A 17,743-nucleotide genomic window follows, 5' to 3' on the forward strand; every position below is an offset into this window, starting at 1 on the left:
CGATGTATATAATTAATTAAAGATAAAATTAATAAAGAATAGATATATAATTATACAATTTTTTTAAATTAAAAATTAATTTAAAATAATTATATTATCAAAAAATAAAAATAAAAATATTATTAAAAACATATAAATATATATATAATTATATATATACATACATAATTATTTTTCATTTGTTTTTATATTAAATTTAATATAATTTACAGGAATTTTTTGGTTTTATTTATTCATTTAAATCATTTAATTCGTTTAATTCATTTAACATTTTTAATTTTTATTGTTATTCGTGCTTTTAAATAAATTCCTATCGTAAACTAATAACTCTTTCAATTTAAGTTTATTATGTTACTTATTTAAATTAATATGTTTATTATTATTTTTAATAAATATAATATATTTCGTTTTCTAATTTTGCAATAATTTTATTAATCCTTTTTATATGTTATTCCATATTTTTATATAACATATAATAGTAAATTTATTCAATAACATTTCCTTTTTTAATCCAAAATTATTAATTCACTTCTGTAAAAATATAAAAGTTTTTTAAATCTCTATTTATACTATAATGTTATAGTCTTCCTTTTAAAGGTGCTTTTTTATTTAAATAATTTCTAGATTAATCAATTTTTCCTAAAGATTTTTAATATTTCATATAATTTATTACACACTAAGGAAACATTAATGCTTTTTTTATAACTTTTTATTGTTTTTCTAGAAATTCTTATTCAGAAAATTCTGATTGAACGAAACTTTCTAAATCCAAATCATCTTCACTTTCTGTATTATAATTAAAATTCTTAAAAAAGTTATTTTTATCTTTAATTTTGACTGATAATTCAGCTTTTTTTTTTTTAGTGAGAAAATAAAATATTTTTATTAAAAAAATAAAAAATATTTTTATTAATAAAAAACCTACTATCCTAACAGGTGAATTTAAAGGTTCCTTAATATTTTGAACACTTCTTTAATGAAATTTACATGCAAGTTCAACTTATCCACTCATAGAAAGATTTTTTCCAATTAAATCATAGGCTAAAATTTCAAATTCTTCATTTTTTAATTTCCATGCTAGTTTAAGCATTTTTTTTACAAAAAGAAGGGCTTTATCAAAATTCATGTATTAATTATAAATTTAATTAATAAATTTATATGCTTTTAGTTTTTCTTTATAAAATCCATGTAAATTACAAAGAATTCTTTATTGTCTTAAAACTGTTATTGCTTTGCTAAAATCTCCTAAGTCTTTTGCCAAAAATGCAAAATATTCATAATTTTCAATATTTAGGAGAGGTATTTAGTCTATTTGATAACTTATTTTCATTATATTATTCATTATTTAATATAGGCTTTTTCTATCTGGACTTGTTTTTATTTTTAATATTAAATCTTAATATAAGGACTTTATTTAATTTAATTTTTGTATTATTTCATTTTCTGTATTTTCTGGTTAACAATTCGGTTAAGTGTTCGGTTAAGAATTTGGTTAAGAATTTTCTATTATTTCTATTACATTATTGTTTTTATTTTATTTTTTGTTATTTTTTTCTTTTTTGATTTTAGAAAATATTTCATCTTTATTAAATTAAAATTTGCTTTTTCTCTAGTTTTTTGAATTTTAGTCTTCTTTATAATTATTAATTGTATATTAAGTAATATGAGAAGAATTATTAGATAATAATTTAAAATCATAATAATTTAGTTATTATTCATTAATTTCTCTACTACTGTTTTATAAAGCAGATTTTTCGTCATTTTTATATAAAATTGTTCTTTAAATATTTGTTGAAGATTAGTTTATCGAATGAGTTGATTTACTTTGAGTTATTTTTGTTTTTGGATATGCTTTTATTTAACTTTTTTCTATTGTTGAGTCTTTTTTGTTATACTAACTGTTAATTGTCTCATTTGCTTTATTATATTGACTATGGTTTCTTTTTATTTATTTTTAATATTAATTTATTGTTTCTAATGAGGGTTATGAATTATTTTTTAATAAAGGCAATTTATTTGGTGATTATTAGTCATTTTTAGAATTATACATTTTATATGATACTTTAATTTTTATTATTTATACTTTTTTAAAATAATATGAGAAAAACTTAGAAGCTGTTTGATCTTTTTAAATTTCTTTTTTTATTTGTTTAAATACAGTAATTATAAATTTTTATTAAAGGCTATTCCTAATTTATTTATTTTTATAAAAAACAAAATTTTATTTAATTTAAAAAATGCAATCTTTATATGAATTTTATTTTTATGAATTAAAAAAAATATAAAATTTTATTTAATAAATCTTAATAGTAATATTTTTATTTAAAAATTTAAAAATAATATTTCTTTTTATTATTTTTTTTATTAAATATATATTTTATTATATTTATATAAGCAAACAATTATAATATAAATTTAGAGGAAATTAAAAAATATAAAAAAATCGTAAATTGTGAAAAATTGATAATATAAAAAAAACTTATAATTCTTATTTTCATGTATTCTAAAATAATAAATATTTAAATAAATGAAAATTATAAATTTAATAATAATTATTATGTTTATAAAAATCATTATATAAATATAATAATGATATTAAAATTTTTTAAAATAATAAGAATGTTTCTTTTATAAAAAATAGAAAAAAAGATGTTAACAAATGTCTTATGAATAAAAAATTAATTAGGTTGTATATTAAATTAAGTAATAAATAGTTAATTATTTGATAAATTAAAATTTAATTATAGAAAGACATTTATTTTATAAATTTTTTAAGAATATTTTTTTTTTTTATTAAAAAAATGTTTTTTGAAAAGTTCAATAGTTCGATTTAAATAAATATTATTAACTTATTTATTTGGATTTTTAATTAAAAATATAATAATCATATAACTTATATATAACTATTTTAATTATTTTTTTTCAGAAAGATAAAGAAATAATTTTTTTTTAATATATATTATTCTCAATTTAGATATTTTATTAAAATTTATATTAATTTAATTATTTTAACAATGTAAATAACAAACAAAATTTATATATTTAAATATTTTAGTGTTTTTAATATTTTTTTCATAATTTTAAAAAAAAAATATATTTAAAATAATTTTTAATGTATAACCATATACAAAATTCATATATTAAAATTAATTTTATAGAAAATGTTAATTTTCAAGTGTTTTTCAATTATACATATATTTTTTTCTTGTTTTTTATTTTTTTTAAATTAAAAATATTTTTAAAATTAAAAATATTTTATTATTAAATTCTTATTTTTCACTTATATATTATAAACGCAAATTGTTTTTATCAATTTAATGTTATTTTTTTTTTTTTTAAAAAAAAAAAAAGTGGTTTCTATTAAAATAGAAAGAAAAATTAAAAAAATTAAAAAAAAAAAATTAAAAAAAATGGATAAATAAAAAGTTTTTAATTCAAATAAACAACCCTTTACTATTATAAAAAATTATTATAGATAAAAAAACATTCTAATTTAAATTTTTCTAAAATATTATTTGAGAATGATGATTATCTATAGTTGAGAAGAATAAAATTTTTAAAAAGTTTAAGAAATATGGCCTAACATAATAAGAAAAGTTAAGATGTAATATAATATTAAACACCCATTAGAAAAAAAGAAAGCTATGAATTTGATAAAAATAATAAAAACTAAACTTAATAAAAAAAGAATTAATCAGAAAAATAATTTTAAATTTACACAGGTAAAAATAAATTATTCTTTTTCATTATTTTTTTATTATTTAAAAATAATTATAAGCATATAATCACTTAGAAGAGACTAAAGCATCTTTAAATGATTATTTAAAATACTCAAATTAATCTCATAAAAATTATAATGAATAAATTTAATTATATAATAAAGATAATAATAATTTTAATTTCTAAAAAAATCAAAATTAAAATATGAATATAGAAAACTTTCTAAATGAAGAAGACTCGAATAATTATAACTATGATATTTATTTAAATACAATTGATAATTAAAATTCTAATTAATGTTATTACTTTAATAATAATGAAAAAACATAGTATTAGTATAGTAATAATAATTTTCTTGAAAATATTATAAATGACATATGATTTGTATTTATATATAATCTTAAAAGAAAATATATATTCATAAAATATAATATATATTTTATAAATTGAAATTAAATTATTTGTTATATGTTTTCTATATTTTTTAATAATTATAATTTATTATATGTGAGATTTTTCATTTTTATAATATATTTATTTTTTAATATTTTTACTAAAATATAATGAAAACATATTTTTTGATAAAATTATACAGCAGATAATTATTTATTAAAATTATAATTGACTTTCATATCCACACAAATTAAAAGTATTAAATTACCATTTTTTTTTATAAAAAATAAAAATATAAAAAAATTAAATAATTAAAATTAAAAAATAAAAAATAATGATTTGGAAAAAAAATAAATAAAATAAAAAATATAAATGTAATTAAATTAAAATATTATTATTTTTCTTTATATATAAATATTATTAATATGAATTTTACATATTTTAATAATTTGCTTAAATAAATTAATAATTTATATAAATAATTTTTTATATTAAATTATTATTTAAAAAAATGTAATCCATAAATTCTAATAAATAGCAAAAGTGGAAAATTAAACTCAAAGTTAAGCAGGCTAGGATAAAAGGTGGGGACGGTTTAAGCCTGTAGGATGAGGTTTATGCTATTTCACACTCTAAGAAAAAGCAAACCAAACGGCCTACGATATCGATTCGTACTGTCTTTATAACGAATAAATTCCTATAAATGAGATTACTGTTTTAGGTGTATAAGAAAAAAAAAAATTAAAAAATAATAAAGATAATTATATATTTTTTTTTAAATTAACAAATATTATATATAATAAAATACATTATTTATTTTAACACTTTTTAGAAAATTCGAATATATAAAAATTATTTTATTTTTAATTGAAAAAATCTAAATATTCTTAATTCATGCTAATCTATTTAGAATATTAAATATTTAAAAAAAATTAATTTATAGAAATGAGTTTAATTTAAAGTTTTGGATTTTTATATATTTTAATTTATTTTATAATAAAATAAAATAAAATATTTTAATTAATTTAACTTAAATATTAATTAAATATTTTAAATAAACTAAATTATTATTTGAAATATTGTATAATTGTTAAAAAAAAAATTGACTTAAATTAAATTTTTTATTCTTTTTTTTTATGATGTAATTTAATAATTCATATAAAAAAAAAAATTAAACGATATTTTTAAATTATAAATCTTAATTATATAAAATTTAAAATAAAAAATATTTTTAAAAGTATAATATTATAAAAATATATTTAAATTTTTTAATTAATAAAAATAAAATAGATATAAATAAGAATTTTATATATATTAGTATAAATAAATAAATAATATAAAATTTGGAAATTACGATTTATTCTATAAACAATTAAAGAAGTTATGTTAAAAATTTAAATTAATTTAATTAATTATATATTTAGATAAAAAAGTAATGTTTTTATTAAATTTATATAATAAAATAAAAATAAATGTATATACGGATATTAATATAAATATATATATTTCAAAAATAAATATATAAATATATAAATATATATATATATATATACAATATTAATTTATATTTTTATTTATATATATTTTTTAATATATATTTATTTACATTCATTAATATTTTTTTTTTTATTTTTTATTTATATTTTTGTATTCATATTAATTATTTCTATAAAATTTATATTTATAAAACAACATTTTATTATATTAACTTAAATAATATATTTTTAAAAAAATAATTTTATTCAATATTCTATTAAATTTAAATTCATAATATATAATATTTTAAATATTATATTCTAATTTTATATTAAAATATATATCTTATTTAGAAAAATTTAAAATCATTATATATTTATTATTATTTTTTTAAAAATATAATAATAATATTTATTTTAAATACTAAATATTTTAATTTATTATTTTATTATACTATAAAATAATTTTTATTATTTATTCTTTTTTTTCAATTTATTAAAAATATTATATATGTATTTATTGTTAAATTAAAATATATTTTCATATGATTTATTATATAAATTAAATCTATATTATTAACATAATTTTCAATACTAATAATTTTAAAAATATTCTAAAAATTATGTTTTAAATTAAACATATAAAAAATAAAATATATTATTTTCTATTTTGTAATCATATATTAATTTTATATATATTAGTAAATCAACATTTACATGGATTACATTAACATCCATTACCACATTTACAATTATCAGTAGTTCCACATTTGCATGGATTACATTAACAATTTGTACAGTTACATTAGGCTGTGGTTCCACATTTGCAAGGATTGCATCCACATGGATTACATTTGCATTAAGCTGTTGTTCCACATCTGCAAGGATTACATTAACAGTTTGTACAGTTACATTAGGCTGTGGTTCCACATTTGCAAGGATTGCATCCACATGGATTACATTTGCATTAAGCTGTTGTTCCACATCTGCAAGGATTACATTAACAGTTTGTACAGTTACATTAGGCTGTGGTTCCACATTTGCAAGGATTGCATCCACATGGATTACATTTACAAGCCGCAGTCGTACCACATTTACAGGGGTTACATTGACAATTATTGCAATTGCATTTTGCGGTTGTTCCACATTTACAAGGATTACAGTTGCAAGGATTGCATTTACAGGCAGCAGTTTTACTATGTGATTCCATATTTTTGTTTGTTTGTTTTTTTGTAATTTTTTATTATTTATTTTTTTATTAATTTTTTAGTTTATAATTTTTTTTTTAAAAGAGTATTTATATTATAAATAATTGTATATTTTTAAATTGAAGTTTCTTTTTAATTTTAATTATTTTTTTTAAAAAAAAAAATAAAAAATTTCTTGAGCCTCAGGAGTCAATGATTAACTGTTTTTAATTAATCTATTTTAAAATTTATAAATAAATTAATAATATGTTAAAAGATTTTGAAATTATTTATATTATTTCAAAAAATATAATAATATAATTATTTTTATAAAAAAAATAATATATAATTAATAAAAATTAGTTTTTTTATATGTATTAAAAATAAAATAATTAGTTTATTTATGTAAATGTCTAAATAAAATTTATTTATTCATATACATAAATTACTTTTTATAAATGTTTATAGTATATTTTCTGTAATCATTAATATAAAACTAATTAAATAAAAAATTATATTTAGTTTTTTTTCGCATTTTTTTATTTTCAATTAACTTTTTAAATAAATTCTAAGTAAAATAAAAAAAAAAATTAAAAAGTAAAATATATTTTAAACACATTTTTCATATTTTTTTATTTTTTCTGATTTTTTATTTTTATAAAGTTAATCAATATCGAAAAAAAAAAAAAAAAACGTTTATATAAGATTTATATATTCTAATTATGAAAACAGTGAGACATAATTATATATTTTTTTATATAAAATAAATATAGTTTAAATTGTTCTATTAATTTTTTCTATTATTTATAAATTTAATAAATTAAAATGAAAATTTTTTATCTTGAGTTTAAAAAATGATAAAAATTAAATATTAATAATTTTTTTTAATTTTATATACATGATTTGAATAATATATTTAATTTTATATTCGAAATATAATAAGTAATTTATTTAATAAATTAATAATTTATTAAATTAAAAATAAAATTATATACAAATAGGTATTATATATATATTTATTATTATTTAAAAAAATATTTATAATTATTAATTATTTAATAAAAAATATTTTTTTTTTCTATAAAAAAATTATAATTAATAATATTTATTTAAATTATTAATATAAATGTTAATAATTTATTAAATTATAAAAATTTTTAATAAAGTTATTAATTTATTTATGTAAATATTTAATAAAAAATCAAATATTATTAATAATAAGTAATATAAGATATTTAATTTAAAATTTTATATATTATAAAAATAAAATAAAAATAAAAATATATAAATATATAAATATTATTTAATATTTATTTTCAGATATATATTATAATAAATATATATTAATATAAAAAATATATATTATTTAAACAATTTTATTTTTATAATTTGAAAATCTACTATAAAGTCATTTAGTTTTATTTTTATTTACAAAACTATAGAAAAAATAAATATAAAAGATATATAATATTATATTCTTTTAATAACACAATCTATAAAAAATTAAAAATTTTCTCTTCTTTTTTTTTTTTGAAATATTTTTTAAAAATATAAAATAAATCTTTAAAAAAATTAATTTTGAAAAAATAAATTATTATTTTTTAAACAAAATAAAAAATTTAAAATAATATAACTTTTAATTTATCTAAATTAATGAATATAAATATAATTAATTATACAATAAAATAAAAAAACCTGATATATAATAATATTATATCATATAATAAAATAAATAAAAACACGTTTATATAGATATTATTAATAACTAAAAAAGGAATAAAATTATAAAAATATGATCAAAAATAAAACAATAAGCTTTTTTTTAATTTTAGCAATTTTCATGTTTTAATTATATGCTGAAGTGTTTAAATTTGGAGATAAAGAAATAGATATTCCTAATAAATAATTATAAGAACTAAAAGAATTATTTTAGTAAATTGATTAAAATTAAGATGGAAAATTAGATAGAAATGAGATTTTAGATATATAAGATGAGTCTGATTAACCAACAAATGAAGAAGCAGAAGAGTTTTTATAATTTGCAGATTTAGATAAAGACGGATTTGTTTAATTCAATGAATATGTATTTCTTGGATATGAATAATTTTAATAAGATTAGTAAGATGATGAAGATAATGAAAATAATTAAGTCGAAGTTGTTGATGATAATAAATAAGGAGATTTATGAGAAAAAAATAAAAAAATATTATGAAATAATATATGTATATTGTTTTAATATTATAAAAATTAAAAAAAAATGAACTTTTTTAATATCAAATTATAAGAGTATTTTTTTTGATTTCTATAAAAAAAAATTAAAGAAAAAAATACTTTTTTTTTTTTTTTTTTTTTTTTAAAAAAAAAAATATAATTATTAAATATTTATATATAAAAAACGATAAATATAAAAAAAATAAAAAATGTCATAAGCAAATAGTTAAAAATTAATTTTTAGCTAAAGTATAACACAATAAGATCAAAGTTCGACATTTAAAATTTTAATAGCCAGTGATAATCACTTAGGATATAAAGAAAAAGACTTGATTCGCTCCGAAGATTCATTTTAAGCATTTGAGGAAGTTCTATAAATAGCAAAATAACAAAAAGTCGATTTACTATTATTAGGAGGAGATTTATTCCATGAATCTTAGCCTTCATAATAAACTTTATATAAATCAATAAATATATTAAGTTAATATGTTTTAGGAAATGAAGAAATATAATTCGAAATACAAAATTTTAAAGCAAATTATATGGATTATAATGTAAATGTTGACTTGCCTATATTCATGATTCATGGTAATCATGACTATCCAAATAATGATTATTAAAATTTGAGTATTTTAGATATTCTACATTCTACTAAGTATTTGAATTTATTTGGAAAATATCCCATATAATAAAAAATTGTGGTAAAACCAATAATTTTTTCTAAAGGAAAAACTTAAATTGCCCTATATGGGGTCGGATATATAAAAGATAGACATTTCCATATGATGTTAGAAGAAAAAAGAATAGAATTTGAACAACCGAAAAATGATAATTGTATCCATATATTGATTATACATCAAAATAAATATAAAGGAGTTAGCAATTCAAATTCGTATAAAAATTGTGTTCACCCGAGTTAATTCCCTAATTGGTTAGATCTTATTATTAGAGGACATGAACATGAGTAAATTGATGAGATTGAAAATGTATAATTGTAACCTATTAAGGTTATTTAACCGGGATCTACGGTTTCTACTAGTCTTATAAAATCTGAGGAAAGTCCCAGGAGATGTATTTTGTTGGAAATTAATAGATAAAATGCATCCTTTTAAAACTTTTTTTTATTGAATTCTTACCGACCGATTCTTTGTTTAAATATTGAATTAGGATAAGTTATAAAAGATGAAGATAGGGGGTCGAATGAAATCTAGGAAAATAAACTTTTAAATTATTGTTGGGAAGAGTTTAATTCTTTTAGGAAAAGAATTTAAAAGGAATATAAAAAAAATAATTCTGTTTTAAAAAAGAAACCTTTAATTAGATTCAAAGTGGAACATAGTGGGTTTGAGTGTTTTAATTTGTATAAACTAGAAAATAAATTTTTAGAAGATTGCGGAAATCCGGGGGACGTGTTTAAATTTTGGAGAAGAAGTGTATTTTAAAAGAAAGAAAATAAAAAAGAAATAAATTAGAAAAACTTTGTTTAAAGTTTAATTAGAAAAGAGGATATCGAAGTCTTTGGAAATGAAACTGTTAATGATATTTTAAGTTTATATTAGGAAAGACTGAAAAATAATAGCAATATAGAGTTTTTACCACATTCTTTTGTATTAAATTAACTAGGGTAAGATAATTAAAAAAATGTAGATAATATTATTGATAATATTTTTTAGAATTTGGCTTAATAGGTATAAAAATAAGAAATAAGTAATATTAATAGGATTAATGAATTTTTTAAAGACAATGTAAGGAAAAAATTATAATGTATTTAAAATTGCGTTAATTTAAATCAAGATTTTCTTTAGGAAGAAGAGATTATGGAAGGTTTCCCGATTAAAAGCTAGATGTAGAATTAATTTAATGAATTAAAAAATAATATATAAAATATTATTAAATAAAATGCTTAAGACATTTATAAATTAGATTTTATTTAAAATAATAATGATAATAATAATAACGATAATAATAATAATTATAATAATCAATAATAATTATAACATTAATAAGTATAATAATCAAAACAAATTTAATAATAATCAAAAAAAAAATCAAATATTTTAATTAAATAAGAAAATATATCAGAAAATGAAATAAACTTATGCTCAGATTCTAATTAATATTCAGATTCTGATTCTGAATGCTAATTTAGTTTATAAAAAAATGATAAATAAAATAAACAAAATAAATAATAAGAACCAAATGTACCACATATATAATAATTACAAAACTAATATAATACAAAACCTCTAAAAAAGAATCCTAATATGAATATTGAAAATAATATATAATAAAACTTTTAAAAAATACCTGTTTCAGCAATTTCTTAAAAAAAAAAATAATTATAATAATAAAATTAAAAAAGTTAAGCAAAAATGAAAAACTTTTGCTAAGAATAATTTGATTTTTTTTAAAATAAAAAATGAAGGAAAAAATATAATTAATTTTTTTTTAATACATATATAAAAATTATTAGAAAATTAAATTAATAATTAAGTATTTTTTGTTAAATTATTTATTATGATTTTTTTTATAGAATATAAAAATATTTTAATTTTTGTTGTTATTTATCATTAATTTTTTAAATTTGATATGAGTTTATGAACAGTCTAATCCCAATTCATTTTCTAATTTGTTACTATATTATATTATATATATATATATATATATATATATATATTTTATATATATATATATTTATATTTATATATATTATAATTATTAAAAATAATAAAATTTATAATTACCTGGTAAAATTCTTCTCATTCCTTTGAAAAACTTATCAGACATATTTTCATAAATAACTTCTAAAGAGTCTTAAATTTTACTTTCATTATCAATAATTTTATTAACAATATCTTTCGATTCTTCATCAATATTTTAGCCTTTAATAGGTGCTGATTCTATTACATTTTTTACATTTTTCAAAGCTACATTTCCATCTTCAAAGAAATGACTATTAATTCTTATTTTTCCCTTTTTTATATATAAAAATTATTTTTTTTATTTTTTTTGGGTGGAATATCGATTAGTTATTTTACTTATAATTATTCTCTATCAAGTTTCCATTCTGATATCCATTCTCCGCTACTATTTATATATATTTTTTAAAAATATTTTGTTTGATATTTAGTATATATATATATATATATATATTGTTAACTGGAAATTTTTAAGATTGATATTTTTGCTGAAATTCCTATATAAATAGTAAAATTATCATCATCCCAATCTGAGTATACTATAATGTTTTTTATTTCATTTTTTTAAATGAAAATATAAAAAGCATTTATTTACCAACACAATCTGACGAGTTTTCTTTATAATAAGATTTCATATAATTTTTTACATGAGTCTCAATATTTTCTCTTTTTATAAAAATAAATATGTATATATATACATATATTTTACCTAAATGTAGATAAAACTTAATTACGAGGAATTTCTATATCTTCAGTTCTTAGAATTTTTAAAGTATAATGATCTACCCAAACTTTTTATGAATGCCTTTAATCAATATAATAATCTTCTTTTGATGATATTGGACATAATACGATTGACCTCTAATTATTTTAGTCATAGCATATCGCCAAATGCTCCTCATTATGCTCTTTTAATAAGCCATCAATCAATTATTGATTATGTTTTAATTCGGGGACTAATTTTTTCAAATCTAAAATAATTTATATAATTTTTTTAATTTTATTTTTTATTTGTTATAAACCTTGAAGTAAATCTGATGTTTCACCATATGGAGAGTTTTTAATAATATATTTAATTATTTTTTATTAATTTTAATCAAGTTCATATAAATTTTATTATTGTTAAGATTCTTACTAGTCTGACATATTAAATTTGTAATTATAATTATATTTATAATATTTTTTTGTTTATATATAATAAATTTTTTTTTTTTTTTTTTCTTTAATACTTATTTTTATTAATATTTTATTTAATATATAATAAAATTTTTAATTTTTTTTTTAGATTTTATATCAAAAATTATTTATATATATTTATTATTCTTAAACTCATATAATTTTGTTTATTTTAAAAATAAAATAAAATAAAAAATTAATTAATTCAATTATAAATTATATAAATCTCTTTATTAGTTTATAATAATTCTTATATTTTTCAAATTAAAAATAAATAGTTAGTTAATTTCATTAATAATATTATCAAATAATTAATGCAAATAAGATATTATTATAATTTAATTTATTTTCATCATAAAAATACAATATAGGAATTCGATTTTATAAATTCATAATTAAAGAATAGAAATTATTATTTACAATAACACATATTAATACTTAGTTTTAAAATAATTATATCTGAAAAATGTATGAGTTACATAACAAAAATAATTAATAACAGGATTAATATATATAAATTAGCAGAAAGTATAAAATTTAATTTCATATATTTACTTTAAAAAGTAAAAACCATTATCTTTATTTATTTAATAATTAAAATTCTAATAAATTATTATATTTTAAATTTAAGAGTTAATTATATTATATTTATCAAGTGTATTAACATAATATAAATATTTATTTCTTTAATATAAAGCTTTTATATTGTGTATTATTAAATTTATTAGTTTAATTTTATTTAATTCCCCCTTTTATCTTGAATAGTTTTAATTAAGAATTTTTAATTAAAATTAGATGAAGAATTTATATATTCATAATTTAATAATATTTAAATCCTAAAATAAATAATTTATTGAAAATTATAATCTAGTTATTTCATATATATATATATATAATTTAAAAAAAAAATATTGTATTTTCATTTGTACTTAAAATAAAGATTATTTTAACTTTGTAAAATTATAATATTAACATTAGATATGATAAAAAATAAATTAAAAGTAAAAATAGGCATATAAATATAATTTAAACATAAAACAAATAAAAAATAAAAAAAGAATTATATTATAAATTTAAAAAGTCAAAAATATATTTTTTAATTATTTAAAAAAAATAAACTTTAAATATTTGTATTATTTATATTTATATATTAAAAAATAAATAAAAATATATATATATATATATATATATTTAGTTTTTAAATTTTAAATGATAAATTTTTATATTTTAAATTTTTTAAAATAAATTAATTGAAAATTATTTTTTTCTAAAATAGTTAATTTAATTTATTTTTCAAAAGAAAAATAAAAAATATACAAATAAGTAATAATAAAATTTACTTAATTTTCATTATAAATTTAAAGTTTTTTATATCGAATTTTTTGCTAAATCAAACACCTTTTTTACATATATTTTTATAAAATAAAAAAATTATATATTTTTGTTTTACAGAAGAAAATGCTCTTTTATCAGTTGGATTTAAATTCATACTATTACAATCATTCATAACTGTTCTAGCCAATATTGTATTTGAGTCTAAATTAATAACAATTCTATTTTTTATTTTTTTTGCTTTTTTAAAACTTATTTAATTAATTTTAAAATAAACCCGTTATGAATTATTTCATCTACTAGTAAAATCAAATTTTCATAATTATCTAATATTGTCTTTTTATTTATTTATTCTCTAAAATAATATTATATATTAAAAAAATCAGTTTAAAATTTGAAAAAAATATATATTTATTAAAAGATATAGTTTATTTTTTATAAATAATTAAATTTAAATCTTATTTTTTGTTTTATTTATATATTTTTATATAATCTAAATAGATAAATTTTACTAAGTAAAATAGTTTAAGCATTCGACAATAGTTTGCAAAGTATAAGCTAATAAAACTTCATTTTCATCATAATCAGAATATATATATAAATAAACATCATTAAGTACTTTAAATAAAACTATGTATTTTCCTAATGTGTATATTTCAGCTTTTTATAATTATTTTTTATATTAAAGTTGTTCTGTAATATTTTTGTTTTCTTTTTTTTTTTTACTATTTGAAGGTTTCATAGATTTTAATGAAAGAAATTTTTGCGATTTTTAAAATATTTGCTATTCAAGTTCTTAAATATTTTATTAATTATAATAATGTTTGCTGTATATCCTTGATCCGTCACTTCGTAAAAATGCAAGTCCGCTTATTTTAGAATACTATAAATTTAAATTATTTAATTTTTTGAGTGTATAACATTATTTAAAATTTGAATAATTTATATTAATTTATTTTTTATTTTTTTAATACATCCATTATTAAAGCTTTTTTACTTTACTTTACTTTTCTTTTTTTTTTTTTTATTAATTTTTATTTATTTATTTCTATTTTTTTTTTTTTTTATTTCATAATTTAATTTTTTTTAATATTTTTTTTGACTTAATTTTTAATTTGTTTTTTTGTTTTTTTTTTTTAATTTTTTAGATTTTATTTTTTTTGCATTTTTTTTATTGACAAAATTAATTGATTTTAAATAGATAAAATACATTTTTATTAATTTGATATGCTATTATATATATTAAATTAAAAATTTTTATAAGAAAAATTCATAATAAACATCTACTGATTATATTTTTTTCTGTTTTTTTTACTAAATTATATTAAGCTTTATTTCATTAAAATAGCGTTTTATATATGTATAATTTTAATACAAATAATAATGGTAACTATATATTATATTTATAAAAATAAATATTATTTAAATATAAAAAAAATTACTAAAGATAAATAAATATAAATTGAAATATATATAATGTAAAAAATAATATAAATGCATTTATCTTTAATTATTTCTATATTTTTTAAAAAATAATTTAAATATATTAATGTAATAAAAATGTTAAAAAACTAAAAAATTATTTGATTAATAGAATTTATATATAAATATTAAGATGTGTTTTTTTTTAAAAAAAAAATCATTAATAAAAAGAATAAAAAAAATTATATTAAAAATAAGGATATATATATATATATTAATATTAAAAATTATTTATAAATATTAATATATTTATATATATATAACTTATTTTTCTTTATAATATATTAATAAATTTGTTATCATTAATTTAAGATATATTATTTAAATAATATATTTTCACTTATTAAATTTTCTTTTTTAAATTAAAAAATCTTAAAATAAATTTTATATTCATTTTTTTATACTTTAAAGATATTTATATTTTAAATTAATAAAAAAATATTTACTGTATTATTAATATTCATAAAAATAATAAAAATTATTATATTTTTTTTAAAAAAAAATAAATATTAAATATAGAAACTATATTTTTTAAATATTTTTAAAAGACAATAAAATTAATTTAAATTTTAACAAATTACTTTTAAAAATATTTATTATTAAAATATAAAGTTATCTTAAATTTTTTTATTTTTATATTTAAATGTTACAAAAATATAATTAAACTTCTTAAAAATAAGATCTATAACAAAAATAAAATAAAGTAGATATAGAAATAGATATTGATATAGAATAATTAGAAGAAGATGAATAAAATAATAATTTATTAGAATATCGATTAAAGTAATATACAGAAATGCCATTAATAATAAATTTATAGTAATTATCTTAAATTAAAAGGTACGTTAGAAAAAATAGAAAAATAGCAATCGATATATCAGGTTTTTTTTTTTTTAAAAAAAATAATCATTTATATGCGAAAAAAAAGGTACAAAATATGATTTAGTTAAATCAATTAGCACAAATTAATTCTAATGGAATATAATATAAAACAAAAATTCTTAAGAATGGAATATTAGTTGGCAAGACTCTTATGTTACTGAAGATTTTTTGCGAAAAATGCTTCCTTTTTAGAAAATAAATCATTTTCCAGGCTCATTTAATCTCGGGAAAAAAAATTAGCTTGGTAAAAATCTATCAAAAATGAAATAAAAACATCCTTAAGATTATGATTTTTTTCCCAAAACATGGTTATTACCTTATTAATATGAAGAATTAAGAAATTACTATGAAAAATAAAAACCCAAAAAGCCTGTTTTGATAGTAAAACCAGAAGCAGGTTCATAAGGGAAAGGTATATGCATAATAAAGAGTATTTAAAAATTAAGTAAAAAAAAAAAAATTAAAAAAAAAAAAAAAAAAAAATTAAAAAAAAAAAAAAAAAGCAAATGATTAACATGTAGTAGTCCAAGAATATATAAAAAATCCATATTTAATAGAAGGTTTAAAATTCGATTTTCGGGTATATGTGCTTTTAAGAAGTGTAAATCCATTAAAAATATTCTTATATAGAGAAGGATTAGCTAGATTTGCAACTGTGAAATATCAAAAGCCAAAAAGATCAAATGTTAAAAACTTATGTATGCATTTGACAAATTATGCTATTAATAAATTAAATGAGAACTTTTAATTTAATAAGGACGCTTTTTAAGATAATATAGGGCATAAAAGGAGTCTTTCTTCAGTTTTGAAACTTCTTAGTGATAAAGAAGTAGATGTGGACAAACTGCTTGTTTAAATTAAATAAATTATAAATAAAACTATGTGTAGTGTTTAACCTTATTTAAGTCATTTGTATAATAGTTCATAATTAAAAAGTGAAAATAATTAAATGTGCTTTGAAATTTTTGGATTTGATATTATGCTGGACTAATTTATGAAACCGTTTTTGTTAGAAGTTAATCATACTCCGAGTTTTACTACGGATACTCCTTTAGATTATAATATTAAACATTGCTTAATAATGGATACTCTTATTCTTATTAATACTAGATATAAAGATAAAAAATAGTAAGTTTAAATATATATTTTTATATTTATAAATTTATTTAATAAAAAGGTATTTTGA

The 17,743-nt window shown here is 14.6% G+C and overlaps 3 protein-coding genes across 3 annotated transcripts, besides 44 other annotated features; 1 reads left to right on the forward strand and 2 right to left on the reverse strand. All coding sequences in view use genetic code 6, as the record gives it.

The window, feature by feature from the left end:
- The first annotated feature begins 82 nt into the window (after positions 1-82).
- Positions 83-151: a microsatellite.
- Positions 131-172: a microsatellite.
- A 55-nt stretch (positions 173-227) lies between these two features.
- Positions 228-268: a microsatellite.
- A 589-nt stretch (positions 269-857) lies between these two features.
- Positions 858-919: a microsatellite.
- Positions 920-1,417: 498 nt separating this feature from the next.
- Positions 1,418-1,450: a microsatellite.
- A 4-nt stretch (positions 1,451-1,454) lies between these two features.
- Positions 1,455-1,501: a microsatellite.
- A 22-nt stretch (positions 1,502-1,523) lies between these two features.
- Positions 1,524-1,568: a microsatellite.
- A 719-nt stretch (positions 1,569-2,287) lies between these two features.
- Positions 2,288-2,345: a microsatellite.
- An 872-nt stretch (positions 2,346-3,217) lies between these two features.
- Positions 3,218-3,257: a microsatellite.
- A 123-nt stretch (positions 3,258-3,380) lies between these two features.
- Positions 3,381-3,411: a microsatellite.
- A 699-nt stretch (positions 3,412-4,110) lies between these two features.
- Positions 4,111-4,159: a microsatellite.
- Positions 4,160-4,239: 80 nt separating this feature from the next.
- Positions 4,240-4,273: a microsatellite.
- Positions 4,274-4,392: 119 nt separating this feature from the next.
- Positions 4,393-4,448: a microsatellite.
- A 106-nt stretch (positions 4,449-4,554) lies between these two features.
- Positions 4,555-4,595: a microsatellite.
- Positions 4,571-4,612: a microsatellite.
- Positions 4,571-4,619: a microsatellite.
- A 984-nt stretch (positions 4,620-5,603) lies between these two features.
- Positions 5,604-5,661: a microsatellite.
- Positions 5,627-5,661: a microsatellite.
- Positions 5,631-5,665: a microsatellite.
- Positions 5,666-5,670: 5 nt separating this feature from the next.
- Positions 5,671-5,718: a microsatellite.
- Positions 5,674-5,760: a microsatellite.
- A 323-nt stretch (positions 5,761-6,083) lies between these two features.
- Positions 6,084-6,155: a microsatellite.
- Positions 6,156-6,294: 139 nt separating this feature from the next.
- On the reverse strand, positions 6,295-6,798 carry IMG5_103250 (hypothetical protein; the record flags this gene model as incomplete). The annotated part of the gene is made up of 1 exon (XM_004035162.1): positions 6,295-6,798. One exon carries the CDS (start codon positions 6,796-6,798, stop codon positions 6,295-6,297), a length of 504 nt encoding a protein of 167 aa, XP_004035210.1.
- Positions 6,350-6,639: a microsatellite.
- Positions 6,350-6,660: a microsatellite.
- Positions 6,384-6,663: a microsatellite.
- Position 6,799: 1 nt separating the features above from the next.
- Positions 6,800-6,872: a microsatellite.
- Positions 6,825-6,876: a microsatellite.
- A 905-nt stretch (positions 6,877-7,781) lies between these two features.
- Positions 7,782-7,844: a microsatellite.
- Positions 7,845-7,865: 21 nt separating this feature from the next.
- Positions 7,866-7,924: a microsatellite.
- A 108-nt stretch (positions 7,925-8,032) lies between these two features.
- Positions 8,033-8,075: a microsatellite.
- A 20-nt stretch (positions 8,076-8,095) lies between these two features.
- Positions 8,096-8,141: a microsatellite.
- Positions 8,104-8,140: a microsatellite.
- Positions 8,142-8,327: 186 nt separating the features above from the next.
- Positions 8,328-8,367: a microsatellite.
- A 2,553-nt stretch (positions 8,368-10,920) lies between these two features.
- Positions 10,921-11,002: a microsatellite.
- Positions 11,003-11,463: 461 nt separating this feature from the next.
- Positions 11,464-11,513: a microsatellite.
- A 40-nt stretch (positions 11,514-11,553) lies between these two features.
- IMG5_103260 (hypothetical protein) lies at positions 11,554-12,831 on the reverse strand (the record flags this gene model as incomplete). Its single annotated transcript, XM_004035163.1, has 5 exons — positions 11,554-11,621; positions 11,731-11,959; positions 12,025-12,073; positions 12,395-12,656; positions 12,708-12,831. The coding sequence occupies 5 exons, from the start codon at positions 12,829-12,831 to the stop codon at positions 11,554-11,556; spliced, it is 732 nt and encodes a 243-aa protein (XP_004035211.1).
- Positions 11,623-11,700: a microsatellite.
- A 1,762-nt stretch (positions 12,832-14,593) lies between the features above and the next one.
- Positions 14,594-14,626: a microsatellite.
- A 564-nt stretch (positions 14,627-15,190) lies between these two features.
- Positions 15,191-15,355: a microsatellite.
- Positions 15,211-15,305: a microsatellite.
- Positions 15,211-15,355: a microsatellite.
- Positions 15,274-15,339: a microsatellite.
- Positions 15,356-16,664: 1,309 nt separating the features above from the next.
- Positions 16,665-17,743, forward strand: IMG5_103270 (tubulin-tyrosine ligase family protein, putative; the record flags this gene model as incomplete). The annotated part of the gene is made up of 2 exons (XM_004035164.1): positions 16,665-17,002; positions 17,061-17,743. Exons 1-2 carry the CDS (start codon positions 16,735-16,737, stop codon positions 17,741-17,743), a joined length of 951 nt encoding a protein of 316 aa, XP_004035212.1. The 5' UTR covers positions 16,665-16,734.
- Positions 16,994-17,053: a microsatellite.
- Positions 16,994-17,055: a microsatellite.
- Positions 17,005-17,059: a microsatellite.

The sequence above is a fragment of the Ichthyophthirius multifiliis genome (assembly GCF_000220395.1).
Source record: "Ichthyophthirius multifiliis unplaced genomic scaffold scaff_1120509250859, whole genome shotgun sequence".
In the NCBI taxonomy this organism is placed as follows: Eukaryota; Ciliophora; class Oligohymenophorea; order Hymenostomatida; genus Ichthyophthirius; species Ichthyophthirius multifiliis.